Source organism: Aplosporella prunicola (genome assembly GCF_010093885.1).
Source record: "Aplosporella prunicola CBS 121167 unplaced genomic scaffold K452scaffold_11, whole genome shotgun sequence".
In the NCBI taxonomy this organism is placed as follows: domain Eukaryota; kingdom Fungi; phylum Ascomycota; class Dothideomycetes; order Botryosphaeriales; family Aplosporellaceae; genus Aplosporella; species Aplosporella prunicola.
This window is the reverse complement of record NW_022983539.1, coordinates 606,174-623,091: the sequence shown is the minus strand read 5'-3', so window position 1 is coordinate 623,091 and position 16,918 is coordinate 606,174. Positions and strand designations below refer to the sequence as shown.

At 52.9% G+C, this 16,918-nt stretch overlaps 6 protein-coding genes across 6 annotated transcripts; 2 read left to right on the top strand and 4 right to left on the bottom strand.

The window, feature by feature from the left end:
• The first annotated feature begins 53 nt into the window (after positions 1–53).
• K452DRAFT_20218 (uncharacterized protein) lies at positions 54–2,019 on the top strand. The gene is made up of 9 exons (XM_033536053.1): positions 54–155; positions 245–389; positions 587–673; positions 1,010–1,072; positions 1,132–1,239; positions 1,312–1,340; positions 1,405–1,516; positions 1,665–1,806; positions 1,863–2,019. Exons 1-9 carry the CDS (start codon positions 106–108, stop codon positions 1,889–1,891), a joined length of 765 nt encoding a protein of 254 aa, XP_033398244.1. The 5' UTR covers positions 54–105; the 3' UTR covers positions 1,892–2,019.
• A 128-nt stretch (positions 2,020–2,147) lies between these two features.
• K452DRAFT_308186 (uncharacterized protein) lies at positions 2,148–5,733 on the bottom strand (the record flags this gene model as incomplete). Its single annotated transcript, XM_033543135.1, has 7 exons — positions 2,148–3,545; positions 3,691–4,145; positions 4,206–4,534; positions 4,599–4,895; positions 4,956–5,091; positions 5,141–5,219; positions 5,269–5,733. The coding sequence occupies 7 exons, from the start codon at positions 5,731–5,733 to the stop codon at positions 2,148–2,150; spliced, it is 3,159 nt and encodes a 1,052-aa protein (XP_033398243.1).
• A 3,503-nt stretch (positions 5,734–9,236) lies between these two features.
• On the bottom strand, positions 9,237–12,512 carry K452DRAFT_358292 (uncharacterized protein). The gene is made up of 4 exons (XM_033546181.1): positions 12,261–12,512; positions 11,239–12,194; positions 10,777–11,151; positions 9,237–10,723 (listed from the first exon to the last, which is right to left on the bottom strand). The coding sequence occupies exons 1-4, from the start codon at positions 12,363–12,365 to the stop codon at positions 9,595–9,597; spliced, it is 2,565 nt and encodes an 854-aa protein (XP_033398242.1). The 5' UTR covers positions 12,366–12,512; the 3' UTR covers positions 9,237–9,594.
• A 255-nt stretch (positions 12,513–12,767) lies between these two features.
• K452DRAFT_249308 (uncharacterized protein) lies at positions 12,768–14,700 on the bottom strand. Its single transcript, XM_033538132.1, has 3 exons — positions 14,558–14,700; positions 14,132–14,493; positions 12,768–14,079 (listed from the first exon to the last, which is right to left on the bottom strand). Exons 1-3 carry the CDS (start codon positions 14,590–14,592, stop codon positions 13,235–13,237), a joined length of 1,242 nt encoding a protein of 413 aa, XP_033398241.1. The 5' UTR covers positions 14,593–14,700; the 3' UTR covers positions 12,768–13,234.
• Positions 14,701–14,853: 153 nt separating this feature from the next.
• K452DRAFT_249304 (uncharacterized protein) lies at positions 14,854–16,083 on the bottom strand. The gene is made up of 2 exons (XM_033538131.1): positions 16,018–16,083; positions 14,854–15,968 (listed from the first exon to the last, which is right to left on the bottom strand). Exons 1-2 carry the CDS (start codon positions 16,038–16,040, stop codon positions 14,930–14,932), a joined length of 1,062 nt encoding a protein of 353 aa, XP_033398240.1. The 5' UTR covers positions 16,041–16,083; the 3' UTR covers positions 14,854–14,929.
• Positions 16,084–16,322: 239 nt separating this feature from the next.
• Positions 16,323–16,876, top strand: K452DRAFT_226665 (uncharacterized protein; the record flags this gene model as incomplete). Its single annotated transcript, XM_033536844.1, has 3 exons — positions 16,323–16,380; positions 16,436–16,517; positions 16,576–16,876. The coding sequence occupies 3 exons, from the start codon at positions 16,323–16,325 to the stop codon at positions 16,874–16,876; spliced, it is 441 nt and encodes a 146-aa protein (XP_033398239.1).
• Positions 16,877–16,918: the final 42 nt, after the last annotated feature.

Genomic DNA, 16,918 nt, shown 5'->3' with positions numbered 1-16,918 from the left:
GCGGGGTAGGTCAAGGCCGAGGGACCCTGTCGATCGTGGCCCTGCCTTTCCCCACTACATCCTTCAGACTTCTCCAGACAACAGTCCGTATCTCGACTCGAAAGGATGCCATACCAGCTCAAGGGCAGGAACGTGCTGATCACGGGCGGTTCAAGGTATGATGAGACGGCGAGAGCAGCCTTCATGCCATCATTACCCTGCTTCCGCTGGCGGATAGTACTAACGCTATCTACGCACCTTACAGAGGCCTCGGCGCTGCAATTGCCCGTGTCTTTGCTGCGGAGGGCGCCAATGTCATCATCAACTACGCTTCGCAGGCCGCGCCAGCAGAGGCGTTGGCAGAGGCGTTGGTGAGTGAGTTCGGCGTTCGAGCGCAAGCTGTTCAAGCGGTAAGAGAGTCACCCTTCCGTCTTGACATACCCCTTAAGTTTCTCGGCGATGAAAGAGTTGAGCAAAGCAATGAGGGCTTAGAGTGATGGTCATGGGTAGAGCAAGGTCGGCCGAAGGCTAGACATTCCGGGAATTGGAGATTAAAGCCCGAGTCCGTAACTTCTCCCTGAACCCATGACCTCTGACTTTATCTCAGGACGTCGGTGTTGCCAGCGAATGCGCCCGTTGCGTCCAACAGACAATCGATGCTCTCGGTGGAATAGACATCATAATCGGAAACGCGGTATGTTTTTTCCTGCGCCAGTCGTAACTAACGTCCGTCACCGTCAAGCAAGATTCACCGCCTAACGAGATAATGACGCTTGTACCGAGTGGAAGAAGATATCCAGTCAAGGTGTTTATAGTATATGAGTGCACTAAAACCTTTTACTCAAATCTAGGATTTGGGCCTCTAGCTAGACAAGGAGTAGTCCGTAGGGACTGTTTGTATCATTCCCTGTCTCGCTAGACGGTGAATCTCGGTTGACGGCGACAGACGTAAGATGTTTGTGTTTGAAGCAAGCCAGCGATGACAACAGAGTACACGAAACCTTCACTTACCCTATTTCTGAGCATACAGGGTTATACCAAATTCGCTCTCTTCGAAGACCTCGACGCGTTGAGCGAAGATGACTGGGATAAGGTATAGTTACGCCGACGCACGTTCCCGTGTCGCAGTCTGCTCATTCATTGGTATGTCAGTGCTGGGCTGTCAACGTAAAAGGAAAGCTGGCCTTACTGCGTGCTGCGTTGCCAACGTTCCGTGCCAACCCTGAGGGCGGCGTTTTCCTCATCACATCATCAGTAGCGGTAAGTTTCCTTCGTAGCAAATGAAAGGTTTTGGAGGCATCGAGAAAGCCCCTCTGACAAATAAATTTGAAGGGCGTCTCTCAAGCTGGTAGTTCAATGGCGTAAGTAGCGCCTCCATTGCTGACATTTGATGGATGTCTCTGCTCATTGTGGTCTACGATCCAGGTATTCTGTCACGAAAGCAGCGCAGCTCCATTTGATGAAGTGTCTAGCCTCTTCTCAAGGAGAAAAGGTCCGCATCAATGCCGTACTACCGGGCCTGCTATTAACAGAATGGGTATGGATTCACAAGCCACACCCGTGACGTTATCAACGGCCCAGTGGCCAGTTATTTCCTCCATCTTCTGTCGTTACTCTCCAACACCCCGACCTCCTGCCCGTCGACTCTTTCATCTCGGCAATTTCAGCCACTAATAGCCACTTAGGGCAACAAATACGGCGAAGAGCGCATCCAATCTTTGAAGGAACGCTCAGTTCTGAAAAAGGAAACCGACCTCCAAGATTGTGCGAATGCCTTTGTGATGCTGGCAAAGAATACGTCCATCACAGGACAAAAAATCCAAGTTGGTGAGTTTGTCGCTTTGCGCAATGCTTGTAATCCGCCTCTGACTCACCACCGTTAGATGCTGGTCTGTATGTGGCAGCGCCATAAGAAGCACCATGGCCATGACATGGCGCCAGTCGGGAACTATGTGATGGGTGGTAGAGCGCAATGAACCGTCGTGACACGTGGCTTGAACGGTATTTAGGAAAGCATGGCCATTTAGCATCCGTTTGGTGCCATGCCCGCCTTGGAATGCTTGATGCCACCCTTTTCAAATAAACTTCGGACATTGGATCTCGTCTCACGCTTGAACGGAGATGCCTGTCTTGTGCGCCCTGGTAGGAGTAACGTTTTTGCGTGACCCTCAATCATTTTCTTCGTGTTCTTCCGCCTTCTCCGTCTCTTCCAAGGCTCTCATCAATTCCTCTACTTGGCGAGGGTCTTCAATGCCCCAAACGCCGCCGCCTTTGACCGGCCCTTTCATCCCTACTTCTTTACCAACAAGGTTGCGTCCAACCTTGCCGGGCCCAATGCCAATCCACCTACGCACTTTCTCTTCTTTGTCCAGATACCTCACCGAGCCCCACCAATCTACTGTCTCGACGCACTGTCTGGCTAGCAAGTCTTTCAACTCCACTTGCGTCCGAAAGGGGCGGGCGGTAACATTGGATATACAAGATATGGTACCGGGCCAAGAGATAATGTCCTCGCCGGTACTCTTGGATGGGGTATCTAGTATGCGCCTCATCTCTTTTTCGGCCGGTTTCATGAGCGGTGAATGAAACGGGCTGTCGGCCTTGAGCCTCACAGCGCGTGGGTCATGGCCGCCGAACTGGCGCAAGTGGGCAAGCAGCGTACGAATGCGCTCGATGCTTCCGCTGAGCACAATTTGGTTCTTGCTGTTGATGTTGGCTATCGATACCTGTTGGACGGCGGGTACGTCGTAAGCGCTGTCTTGCTTGGCGCCCGGGCTAGAGTGGCCCAGAAACTCGCGCACGCCGCTAACGAGCGCATGCATGTGCTCCTCGTTCTCGCACACCAGCGCCTCCATTCCCACTTCGCCTCCGCCAATGGTATGGGACGCTTTTTTGGCGCAGCGCGCCATGACCTCAGCTCGTCTACGGACCAAACGCAGCGCATCGGCAAAGGAAAGGTAGCCGCCGGCGACCAAGGCGGCAAATTCGCCGAGGGAATGGCCCAGGGTGAAATCACAGCGCTCGTGCGGTTTGAAGCCGAACTCAGACTCGAGTGTGCGCAAGATTAGGACCGAGGTAGCCATGATGGCGGGCTGGGCGTTCTCCGTAGCAGTCAGGGTGCTGCTGGGGCCATGGGCGATGAGACGGGCGAGAGAAAGGTTCAGAGTCGAGTCGATTTCGTCGAGGATAGGCTTGACGGTGCGCGGGAAAGCTTCAAGCCAGGGCGTGGCCATGGCGACGCGCTGCACTCCTTGGCCTGCGGATGCGGGATGAACACTCGGCATGCAGCAAGCGAGGCGGAGGGAGGTTACCGGGAAAGAAGAGGGCGGTGCGTGGGCGCAGGCGGCGGGCGACCCTCGAGCATGGGGAGGCCATGGTTGTGGTGTGGTCGTAGACGGGATGGAGGTGGTGAGAGTCGTGGTCGGTGGAGAGGTGACGCGCGACCGAAAGCCGAAACGCGGGGGGAGGCGGCTCGGCTGTTTGGCGCTTGCCGTCGGCCTTGCGGCACATGGACCTTCTACAACTCTCCCTCCTGGCTCTCCATGGTGCTCGCGCGCGTCGCCGACCTATACATCCCGTCCTCGTTCAGATATCGCCTTGGCTGCCAGACGGACCGGATTACGCGCGCTGGGTTGCCGGCAACCACCGTGTACGGTTCCACATTCTGGCCCTTTTGTCAGTCAACGCCCCCCAATGCTGCATCGAGCGTACCTTGGTTACGACCGACGCCGCCCCAACCGTCGACCCTCGTCCAATCGTCACGCCCGGCAGGATGACCGCCGCCCCTCCCACAAAAACGCCTTCTTCAATCTTCACCGCGCACCCATAGACTGCCCCGTGCACGCCCTTCCGATCACGCATGTTCGTGCTCGCCGTTCCGGCGTAAATGCTTACGTTCGGCCCAATCACACACCTCGCCCCGATCGTCACGGCCACCGGGTCGACAATGGTGCACTTTTGCGCGATAGTCACTTCGTCTCCGATCGACAGGTTGTATCCGTATTGGCAACTAAAAGGCGCATCGACGCAGACGTCCTTGCCCAGGTAACCGCGCGCCGGCGCATTCGGCGGTCTTGTGCTTGGAGGGTCCAAGATTGCTCGCAACATGCTTCGTTGCTCTTCCGGGCTGAATCCATCGGCTTCCGCATCATTAAAGTCACGTAGCGCTGATTTGCATCAGTCACGATCCTCGACGAGCTGTGGGTTGGAAAACAGGTAGAGCTCACCCTTACGCATAATTTGCTTCTCCGCAAGTGGTTGCGGCGGTAGCACCGTATACCCCGGCCGTAGAGTTGGTGCCGGTTGCACTGGTGGCGCCATTTCCGATGGTGGTGCTGGTGGTGTGGGCTGTAATATCGGCGTTGGCAGCGCTATCTGCGTCGTCGGGGCCGTCTGGGGCGGTTGTGGTTGCGGTGGTTGCGGTGGTTGGGCTGGCCGTGTGTATGACGCTGACTGGGGCAACTGAACTGACGATGTTAACTGAGCTGGTTGTGTGCTTGACAAGTGATGATGGAGGGGTAGTTGTGGGCCCACGGTGGCTTGCGTCTTCTCTGTGCTATAGCAGCGGGTCAGTCAACTGCAATCTTTCAAGGAAAACTCCATGGGCGGAGGCTACCGACCCGTGCATCTCATGGTTTGGAGAAATCGGACGAGAACTCGTAGGCTGATCAGTTCTAACAGGGTTTATGAAATCCAATCTAGCATTTAGTGCTGACTCCAATGGCCTACTCGCCCTGAAGGCCTCGTTGCTGAAAGCATGAGGTTGTGCAAACGGGGGGCGAGCTGTCTCTTGCGCCGTTAGCCTCCAGGCACTCTGCAAGTTTGCTTGGTTGCGCTCTTCTTCAATAATTGCTGCTGCTCTGGCGCCATTCATGGGCTGCTGAGACCTGGACTCCGGCAATGCTTCATGGTTTTGTCTAATTCTTTGTCAGCTATTCCGTGTCTCGGGCTGGCGCAGCGAAAGATGAAGCACTAACCTCAGATACAGGCCCAAATAATCAGGGTAATCAAGTTTTGACTGCAGATAGAAGTGGTTTGTCATGCCCGGCCTGGTCCATGTTGATTTTGTGAGGTAGCCTTCACACACGAAGCCGCCTCGTATGCAGTTGTTGCCTGTACGCCGGTCAGCATGTCGGCGGGAGCCGGGAGTCGTTAGGCCTACATTCGGGCTTTTTCTCGTCGCATTTCTTTTTTCGTCTCCGACAGGTCTGGCAGCCCGTCTTGGTGCGATTGGCAAAGGCCTGGCTGGGCGTGAGTAGTGCAGACGTGTCTCGCGGAGTGCGCACGCACCCTCTTCCTGTTCTTTTTCAGGTTGACCTGGACGCCGGCCCGTGTTATGTCGAAGCCGTCGGCGGGGCGGGCTGCATCGTCGTCCGGGCCGTCGTCGTCATTGCCATGGCCGGGGGGGAGGTGCCGGGGCGGGGAGTCGACGTGTTCAGGCTCCGGGTGCGAGGGCTCACGGTCCTTGGAGTTGTCGGCATGGTGCTGGCCCGGGGCGCCGGTGGGCGGAGAGGCGTCGTCCGACTCGGAATCGGGGGAGTCGGGGGCAAACCTCCGACGCGGGCCGTATGGGAAGGGAGTGTCTGGGTCGTCGTCGAGAAGACTTCGTTTCCGCTTGGCCGGGCTTAGCGGGCGGGGCTCTGGAGGGTAAGGATGGCCCTCAGACGGGCTTGTCGGGGCGCCGTTGGGCTTCGGGGCGGCGGGGGACTCGCGGCCGTTGACGGCGGTGAAGCCGGCGCGAGGGACGGGGGACATGGATAGTAGCACAATCAATCGAGACGGTCCTGGCGCTGGCGCATTGCGCGCTTAGCCGAAGATGAGGGGGGGTTTGCGGCGGGCGGCGGCGGCTGAGAGGCGAAGCAACAGTAGTGGAGGGAAGTGAGTGGCCGCTCCTTTTGTCTTTTCCCGCTGCCGGGCGCCTGTTGCGAAGCTGGCGCGCCAGCCCTCCGCCCGCGCTTACACCCCCGGTCCTTCGCGAGTCGCCGCTTTGGCGCCGGCATGCGCGGCTAGGCGTCCCATCAATCATCTTTTTATCTACCTGTTCAAGAGCCTCTTGAATGCCTCTTGAATGCCTCTTGAATGCTTTGCCTTTCTCTCCTTTTCTTTTTCTTGTCCTTTCTTTTCTTTTCTTTTTCTTCTTCTTCTTCTTTTTCTTCTTCTTCCTCCTCTTTCTCTCCATTCGCGCCCTCTCTTTCTCTCTCTTCCTCTCTCTCTTTTTTATTTATTTTTAAAAAAATTTCCCCCAAAAGTCGACACTCAACCCTACTTCCTCCTCAGCCCCCAGACCCACTTCCTTCACAGCGTTAAACTGAAGCAGCCCGCACGTGCTCGTCGGCGATCGTGAGCCTGGCCAGCTGCTGTACCAGGCGTGATGGTGGCCTTACCTCTTGTGTGTAGGGCGGGGGCGAGCGTTTGTTCCTCTGAAGATCTAGTGCAGGCGAGATTGGGTGACTGAGGTGCTTAGCGCGGCACGCGTCAATCATGGTGTAGCTAACTAGCTTGGAGGGGAGCTGGCGGTAAGCAAATGCCCGTGATTTCGTATAAGCAGGGGGCCAGGAATCTGCCGGCCGACAACAATGAATGGGAGTCGGAGCACACCGCAAAGTGGCCCTTACCCCGATGTGGAATCTGCGCGGCAACGCGGCTGCTACAAACCTGTCTACCAACCTAGTGCCGACCTACTCTTCACTTCGCTGGCCTCTGTACTTGTTGTCAAAAGCCCTCCCAATCCCGCATCTGGCTTCCTCTTGGAGACAAGCCGAGAGGCATACCCATGGTTGCATGCAACCACCCACCACAAAGCAGAGCCGTCGACACTGCGCCCGCTACACGGCTCCTACACCCACGGCGTTCCCGATGCTGCCACCGTCCGCTACCCGTCAACTGTCGTACAAAATCAAGTAACCCACTGAAGAGTGGAATGAGTTCAAACATGGGTTGGGGATAACAACGCGTTGGACGATCTGACAAGAACACGTCATGGCCTGATGTTCACGCAGTCTAGGGAGTAGCTTTGACGCTGATGGATGCCTTCAGGTGTCACTGTAGAGCGACCATGTCCCGCGCAGTTCTCGACTCTGATACACAAAAACACTAATCACCGGACGGTTCAAAAATTCTTCAACACCGAACGATATGCGCTGAGGCCTGAGATTGTGCAAGCGTGTACAACGGTACACTCTTGCCGACGTCGAAGATTTTTTGGTTTTTATTATTCGAATCTTCAGAGCTTCGCCAGCAAGCCAGCTAACCTTTACAGAATGCCAGCAAACCCGACACGGGCCAACCGACGCCCACCGTCCCATTACTGCCAACGCACTGCAACTTCGGTTCTTGTCGTCGATTTATGGTGTCCTTGGCGAAACATAGCAGCGGTGTCCCTGTTTATAGTTGTGCGGTTACATCCGCGCCTCGTGGCAGGATTCCGATGGGGTTACGGGACGGCGCGACCCGATCTCAGTAAACGGGCCGCCACACAGATTTGATTTAAAGCGACGCTATCGCGGAAACAGATTCTTGGCCTTGTCGGTAACGCTTAATGCCAGATGTGTCGCAAGTTGGCAACGGCATATCGCTTTGGTTATCCAGATATATTCTCTTACAGATCAAGGGAACCGCAGGATATCGCAAGACTGGAGACAGTCTGAGTGACGGGAGAGGTTTGTAGGGACTGGCGCTGAACGATAATGAATTCGCTTGTTGGTAGGACCTGCGAGCGAGGTCAGTGTCGTTGATACTCCCGCACGAAACACGGGCGATCAACGAAGGCGAATTTTGCAGTATGTGGCGGCACATCGCCATTGAGGCTGAAAGATGGAAATGAGTGATGCCAGATCGTGGACGGTCAAATGCTTTCTTGTTGTTGGCTTGGAGCAGAAGGACCGGTGGGTTGTGCTAGAGTCTGGAGCAGCAAGTCAAGAGAGAATTTGGTCATCGAGATTACAGCTGAATATAGTTCGCCACTGGCAAGCACCGCCGGCAAATTTATGCCGATACCATCATAAGTGCTCCGATCGGTTTGATCTGCGACTCACGGCTACACACAATACAGATTGTATGCGCATTGGATTGGAATTCGGCGTCTGTGCCTAGGCTTCTGAGTCGCAATTCATTGCCTCCACATATACAAAAACTTGGGCTGTTTGCGACATCGACATTTCTTACTCCACAACGGCCCCATTCCAATATGCGCTACACCCTGTACGAATGAGTTCGTTATTTGTGTGGAAGCGTGCGACAACGCTAAGCCCCCGCCAAATTTTGAACTTCGGATAATTTTAAAAACAAAGAATAGCAGTAGGCTCTATAGACTGCTTTCTACTCCATTATAAGAATCCAGTGAGATTTTGTATGCTGGTCGCTGCCTGCGCTTAGTTGAAGTTGGCTTGAGTTGGTGGACCGCTTCCTCACCAAAAACGAACTCCTTCGTAGTGCGTACGAAGGTCGAGACTACGCTGATTGGGTAGCGCGGATGGGCCCGGAGCCCCGTCCGGTCGATCACTGTCAATGAGCCAAAATGCCAGTAAAGGAGTGAAAACCGACGGAGAACGCTGTTAGTTAGTCATCGTAGCAATTAACTGGTGCTCTCTTCACTAAGAAGCATCTGAGCATCGACTCACTTTTTGGGAGTTGTTTTCTTGTCCATTATTCAGTCGTCGAAGTCTGGATGACTACTAATCAAACTCAACACACCTTTTGTCTCTGCAGCAACAAACTATAGGTACTGCGTTATTCTCCCAGGGCAAATCAGCCTATCCAGGCCCATTAAAAGAGTAGTCAAGATCTTGAAGATCTGTTTGAAAAAAAAAAAAAAAAAAAAAGAAAAAAACTAGACGGACTTACGAATATGTAGAGCCGGAGATTTGCTCAAAGCAAAGCCAAAAGCTGTACGTCGGTTGATACAACAGGAGAGCAAAGCGTTGAAGCCGAGAATTGTGACTAAGCTGTCTTAGAGAATACGCATTCTGCCAGTTTCCTACTTTGAAAGGTTAACAAGTCTGCCTTTTGTCAGGTGATTGGATCTTTCTTGTCTATGTTTCATCTAACCGTTCCTGTGCAGCTGGAGAAGAAGCGTGAGGTTTTATCTTCTTCAAAGACATAACAATGGTCCTTACTACGCATCCTAACTCAAGTATAGATGTTAAAAGATACTTGTTGAATCATTCCTAATGTACTTTCGAATGCTCGCGTAAGCGGCCATGTACAAGTTTTTGGATTAAGACTATTATCAGTAAAAGCCAAGTGTTATGGACAGGTTTCCGGTGTAAATTGGAGTATCTCCTCACGTCTTAGATGTATATAGTAATGACCAATTATGTGCTGTCAATAATCGAGTCTCCATTATGACTCTGGCCTGTATGCCATACATTTAAATGTCTCCAAGCAACACAGGGGAGATATTAACTTTTCTGTCACACTCCGCGACAAAATCCAGGGGCCCGTCATAGAAGCACTGACAGCACCTGTTGTTGGTCAGGTCGGCTACTTGGGAGGGAAAACTGTTGGCTGGATGACAGGCCCAAATACCCCGCGGCGAAATTGGACCGATTAATGTTTATTTGAGCAAAGATGAGGTGCGGGTCATGATACCAAGCGCATGTTTAAGAATGGTGGTAATCAACCAGGTCTTAAGGGGTACCACTGACTTGGTGCATAGCCTGTACACGTTCGATGGACACTGGTATCATGATCCATATCTGTAATCTGTGAGGTGCTTTGGGCACTCCATACAGAGGTCGCTTGATCGTGTGGCTTGCAGGAATTGTAGTCCCCGTGGTGCAATTGATCTTGGTCGGGGACGCGTCCGCTGGTTTTGGAATGACTTTCCCATTCATTCTCTGGAGCTCGATCTTTTATAGTGTGTTCATATTCGGTTTGTGGCCAGCTGCATTGAAGATGATGTTCGTAGAAAGACGTATCCGTGTTGTTCGAATATCCCTGTATCTGATCCAACATGGAGCCTCGTGTTGAGGCAGTCCGCGTAGTGTTAGATGATCCTAGCTCTAGAGAACTCGATTCCAAACCAGGGAAAAAAGATACTTCTGGCTGCACAAGTGGTAGCCAAGAGAAGCTCTGTGTTTGCAACGACATTGGAGATAGGGAATAAGCTGGAAAAACGCCCTGTGGATTGAAAAACACGGTAGATGGCAGTACTGGAGGCGTGCTGGAATCCGAAGAGGCACTAACATCAAAGCTACCCGGAACATTGGTCGTTTCTTCCTGGACGCAATTGTCGATTGCGAGTTTTCCTTTCATACTCAGTGGATACACTTTGCTTCCTTGTCGACTCCAAGGTTTTGCAATGGAAAGGTTATTCGATGAGACCCCGACAGGGTTGTTGTCTGCCTTCGTAAATCCAAATTGTATGGAAGTGATAATATGTGATGCGCCCACGGGGAGTGACTTGTTGAGTTTTTGCGCATAACGATGAATGATCATGACGCACTCCGCTGCGAACGGGTGGTTTGTGGATACTCCGTAGAGGTCCTCTATCCCCTGAAGAAGCTTACGAGACGCAGCTTCCGAAGGGCAGTCATGGAGGTGTGCGATACAAGCCCATATGAGGACATGCATTGTCAACTGCGCACCACAGCGAACACCATACGTGTTTCGGTAGACTCCCATGATATCTGAGATTGTCCCTGCAGACTGACTGCGTATCTCCCGCGGTTTGAGGTTGGTGCTGTTAAGTATGACGTTTGCAAAGAAGTGGAAAAGTTGAAGGACGCAACAATGATAGCACATACTGCAAATGTTAGCTTTGTTATAAAACATGTAACCCTTTTAGCGGTAGCTTACTGAAGAAGCAGAACGTGTGGTAAAGGTGCCGTATGCGTTGGAAGATGTTTCACATCTAGGCTCAATTCTCGTGGAAGTGTTTGATACCAGGACTGATAGCTCGTCCAGCATGATAGCACTTTTGCGGACGTGGCTTGGCTTTTAGAGGCGTAACAGATGAACACCATTTCGTTCATTATTTCTGAAAGACTTGCGAAGTGATAAAGGAATTGGGGCACCGTAGGCCCTAACAGTATCGTTGCCGGTGTTGCGGCCGTCGAATCATTATATGGCTCCCATGCAGGTGACTCGACATAATTCGCCAAAGTAGATTTGTCCAGGGTGATGGCAGAACTAGGTAGGGAAGAAACACGCCCTATACAAAGACCCCAAAGACTAGCCAAACATGTTAGTAACTCGAGTCTGTGATGCAAGTAGACATATAATCGTTCGTTCCAGTTAGCGCTAAATCAAAGTACTTACACGTCGATAACGAAACAGCCCCAGAATGCAAAACTACGGTCTACTAGTTCCCTCGAGTCCAGCTTTGCTTCCTCTTCAGGAGGAAGAGCAAGGTGAAGACCAAGCTCTATCGCCATAGCCATGCACTGTCGAATTAATCGGTAGCCACTACTGTCACGACATTGTGAGATTTCTCTCAAGCTCATAATCGCAACTGCCTGCACCGTGGGAATAGAGGATGTCTCAATGCAGTGGAGGAGCCTCTGAGCTTCAGCGAAGAATCTGTTGCCAGCTGTGCGGGGATCTTGGGGGTTTTCGCGTGCCTCTGGTCTGTCTGAATAGTGGCAGCCATAAGACAATATTGCATTCACCAACAAAGCATTGCAGTGCCGCGTGGTTCCCTCCTGGAACGCCTCGTAGAATAGCTCTTTAAGTCCAACCGGATGGAATGGATGACTCCACGTAAAGTAGAGCCTGAGTATATGGTAAACGAACTCAATGTCTGTCGTAACAGCCGTCCAGGTCTGGTTTCCATGGTGAGGTTCGGTAGGTACCTGCCAATTGTCTTCCTGTTGTTGTATATCTTCGGCCCGGAAAGAAAACATTGATGTGGAACCATAACGCCTGACGCCATCGGAATGAGACTTGACTACGTTTTCGGGAGCGGGGGCGGCCCGTCCTTGAGAGTCGGATCGAGCCTGGTTAAGGTTGACGGTTTGCAGGTTCTTAGCCAGTGCTTCGATATTATCGCAACCTTGGATCTGCCTAATGAGGGTCGCCGCTTCATTTTCTGGAAGGCTTTTCAAGGAAGTGACCAGCGAACTGAGCGCTTCTGGCGTTGAAGTCTCATGCTCTTCAAAGTTTCGTTTCTTAGTGGAAGGTTTGTCTGCATCGTAGTTGCACACGGTCTTGTAGACTGCTGAACAAGAGGAACATGGAGTCGCTCCGTCACATTTGCTTTTTCTCCGGCGACAGGCCTTAGGTTGTTGTCCCGGTTGTCAGCTCAACTGACTGAAACAAGGGGCGCGGTGCACCACACTCACAGTGCAAGCCAAGGGAACACATTTCCTTTTCTTCTCCTTTACTGTGTCTCGCTCAGAATTTTGGCCCCCTCCGCGGACGGCATTGGGCGCTAAGCTCTTGTCCATGTTGGAGTGGGGACCATTATGAGGCGACCGGTAGCGGATTGAGAAAACTGCTGAGATTAAGCAAAAATACGACGACAGCAAATGAGTCCGGCCTGAGCCTCGGCAAATATATCTCGTCGATCCCAGGTAGCATGCAGAACGGGTGGGGCGGCATCAGCGTAAGAGAACAGAAGCAGCATGCGAGTTCAAACCAGCAAAACGGCCTTCAGGAACATTGCATTTCATTCAATAACGACCTGATCGGCGAGTTCCGCCCATGCTCCCAAGCTCTTCTGGCTCGGAAGTGGCAAGCACTGATTGACCAATGTTGATTGGACGCTTGTCCAGAGGTTTACATCACCCGAGAAAGGGAACCCCTCGGACTTTGCACGCATGTCACAGGCAACGTCCCTCTATCAAGTGCTCTCATGCTAATTGGTTAAGTTACGTGTAGCCACGGCGAGCCGGTCCGAAGCGACTATCGAACCAGATCAGTGCTAGACTCCGATAACTACGGGAATGGCATGTGATGGTTGACTCTACTCGTACACAGTAGGTAGACCTAATCCAGCTTCTCCTCGCCTAATGCCCGCCGTCATCGGTGACCTGCTCCCGGGAACAAAACGCGCTTGGCCAAAACCTTGATGGATCGTCCTCGAGTATTAGTACGGAGTATAGCGTCGCTCTAGTGAGCACTTGCGGAGTCTATAGGGGCAATTTCCATGCGCCTTTTCATAACTTTATACATGCTCCACACACCCTCCACGACCCGCTCAACAAACCAAGAAAACTTCGCAGCGAGCCTCCGAAGGGTAATCACCGAGATTCTCCCTCACGTCCCCAGTAAGCAGGCACGCAAATTGATCCCATCCGCTATCCATTATATTGCCTCATGCTTGAGCTGTGCTGCCCGTTGCCGGCACGGTTTGCTTCAGCGGCGGCAGCATGCTTCTCGCCGACTGCCTTGCCTGCTGTGCAAGTACGGCGTCCATGAGAACGAGGGCGGCCATCGACTCGACAATTGGGACAGCACGAGGGACGACGCATGGATCATGCCGACCCTTGGCTTCAAGGGTACCTTCCGCCTCGTCATACGTTGCCGTCGTCTGAGCTTGGCCGATAGTTGCAGGCGGCTTGAAGCCTACAGTGAAGTAAATGTGAGCGCCGTTGGTGATACCGCCCTGGATACCACCCGAGTTATTCGTCTTGGTAGTCAACCTGGGACGAGGAACTGGAGAGTTCGAGCCAGACGCGGAGGGCGGCATGGCAGGCGCCTTGATGAAGGGATCGTTGTGAATAGATCCTGGGACTTGGCAACCTCCAAACCCAGAACCAATCTCAAAACCTTTGGTCGCAGGGATGCTAAGCATAGCATGCGCCAGCATCGCCTCCAGCTTGTCGAAGCAAGGCTCGCCAAGACCGCTGGGAGCATTTCTAATGACACACGTAACCGTTCCTCCTATGCTGTCCTGACGGTCACGGTACTCCGCAACGAGCTTTTCCATGCGCTCATTGGCTTCGGTGTTGGGGCAGCGCGCGGGAAGGAAGGAATCCACAGTTGGGCGATCAATTTGGTTTAACAGATCAAGGAACTCTGGGTTAGTGGAAGCTGTTGGGTGATCCGGTGTAGGGGGGAAAAGATATTCTTTTCCAATCGAGGCAGTGAAGGCCACAATTTCAACACCATATGCCTCCCTCAGATACTTTTCCGCAATGGCTCCAGCAGCAACACGTCCTGAGGGCAAATTAGCAACCGTTGATCTTCGAGGACTAGGTTTTCTCCTCACCAATGGTCTCTCTCGCGCTACTCCGACCACCGCCGCTGCTTGCCTTCACACCATACTTCTCCAGATAGGTCCAGTCCGCATGGCTTGGCCTGGGGTAAAGGTCCATCGTGCTGTTGCCGTAGTCCTTTGGTCTCTGATTCTCGTTCATGACGCGCATGCCAATCGGTGTGCCCAGAGTCACGCCAAACTCGGTGCCTGACTGTATCTCGACCCGATCCTTCTCGTTCCGCGGCGTGGTGATCGCACTCTGTCCCGGTCTGCGGCGCGTCATCTGAGGCTGAATGTCACCCTCGGTGAGCTGCATGCCAGGAGGGCATCCATCCACGATGCAGCCGACCGAAAGGCAATGAGATTCGCCATAGCTATACGCAGTGTCAGCCCCGTAGCTGAAAGCAATGCTTTTGAACGATGAGCGGAGATACGTACGTCGTCACGCGGAAGTGCTGCCCAAAGGTAGACATGATGTTGGCTAAGACAGGTGGAAAATAAGTTTTCGGCGTAAATTCTTGACTCTCTTGTGCTCGCGACTGTACTTCGTAAGTAATGGGCTCGGCGGTAGATATGGCTCCGCCGGCGATGACTCCAATGTGCCGCTGAAAATGAAGGCTTGCGCGCTATCGATAAACGCGCCGTCATCGGCCGCCCCGCCGCACTTCGAAACATTCTTTAAAAGCAACATCGAACATGATTACGAAGTACTGTACTTCGTATGAGGCTGATGTGCGCCGGAAACCATCGGGCTTCTCGGATTCGACCAGAAACCCGTGAAGTCGCTATCTTACTAAAGAATTGACTGCATCAACTTCCTCCTGCTTGCCGCATTCCTTCCATGAGCCCAACGATGCCTTCTGCCATACCACCTGCTTGCCTTTCTATCATTTCAACATTGACCCTACCCAACGCATTCTGCATGCCGTCCACGACCTCCCTGTCCTCGAGCACCTCACCCATGAGCCGACCTTCATCCATCCAATACGCCTCCGACCGCTCTCGCAAATTCTTGTCTCTGGCCACGGTATTCTTCATTGCCCCCAGCATTCCCAGCTTGCCCTTCAGAGCCTCGACCATCCTTGTGCTCTCTTCTAGTCTCTCGGAAATGCTCGGAGGCACGACCAGCCATCGATTTGTTGATGTCAAGTAAAGTGCAAAACCAAGCAAGCCGTCAACGCAAGCCATGCCGATGTAGCGCATCGTTCTCATTCGCCAATAGAAAGGCTCAATGTCGCCCAAACGGGTTGCTATCGCGTTCTGTTTGTGATTGTAGGTCCCTACTATCCAAAGTTCAAGGGCTGCCAACGCAACACCAGCGATTGCGGCCCATGTCCTCCAGCGGGCTCCTTCGGCGCCAGAAACAATGGAAGAGGTGACCACGCCCAGAACAGCAAGGTGGAGCAGGTGTGGAGCTAATATTGACGGCAGCGCGTAATAGAAGTAGCTCGACGGCTCGTCGGATGTGCAAAACGGACATTCGGCCAGGACATTAGGCCCGTACGCTAAATATAGCAGCCTAGACTCCAAGCTGACGAACTTGGCTTTCAAGGTATGGTCGAGAACAGTCGGTTCGTGAATCGTACGCAACCGCGCAAACAGTGTGTCGGTAGGAATTTGAAGGCGTGAGGACGTCGCGTAAAAGACATTCTCCGGCGCAAAGTAAGGAAGCGAGTAGAGGATAGCAAAGAAGGCGAAAGCATAGAGCAAATTCAGCGACCTTGCTACAGCATAGGGTATGGGCCTGACGCGACTATGAGGGCCTTGCGAGGATGCGCGTATCGACCTGTAGAACTGCAGGGCCTTGGGGAGAATAACAGGTCCAAAGAATATAAGGAGGGATTTGATGCTATGGGAAGTCAGCTTAGTGATGGCGGTGGTAAGAAGCGCAAGCTTACGTCGAAAAAGAAATTGCCACCATCTTGCCCGCAGCACTACTACATACGAGCGCGAGTGCGAGCTGTTGACGGGAGAGGAAGAGCATCCAAGCTCCACGTTGACCTCCCCGGTCTTGGCTTCAGACTAGCGCGCGGCTTGACTCGCGTAACGCGCGCGTCAGCGACATCCAGCAACTCAACACCACCTACTGCTTGCAGTCCTTCCTGGCCTTGCACCCGACCAGCCGCACCTAGCCTACCACTTCATGGCTGTTGACTTCGGTCCTTGAAAAGGCTCTTTGCGTCTTCAGTCGCGACCTGCCACGATGACGGAACCACGGATGCGCATGCGGCACAAGGGCCAGCAATTCGATACCAGGGACTGTATGCGCCCAATATTTCTTTGTTATATGAACGCAGATGACTGACGCACTTATAGTGGAAGCATACCTCGTGGCTTTCGGTGATGACTGGAATCCACTGCCCGAAACCGTGAAGGTACTGGATGAGATTATCACCGAGTACGCCGCATCAGCTGTTCGCGAGCCCATGGAAACACCGCGCTGACGAGCATTATAGTTTTGTCATCGAGACTTGTCACGAAGCCGCCCTGTGCGCATCATATTCTCGCCGTGCTAAGATCAAGGTCGACGATTTCAAGTTCATCCTCCGCAAGGACCCGCTCAAGCTGGGCAGAGTAACTGAAATCCTAAATAAGGAGAAGGAGATCCGAGAGAAACGGAAGGTATTCAACGTCGATGATGAGCAAATCGGAAAAGAAGAGACCAAGGAGGAAAAGAAAGCCAAGAGAAAAGACGACCGGAGAGACGAACAGAAGGAAGATAGAGTCGCGAAGAAGGTGAAAAGCTCCAAGGATTGAACCTGCTCAGACGACTGACCTAGGTTGGACTACCGGGAGTTA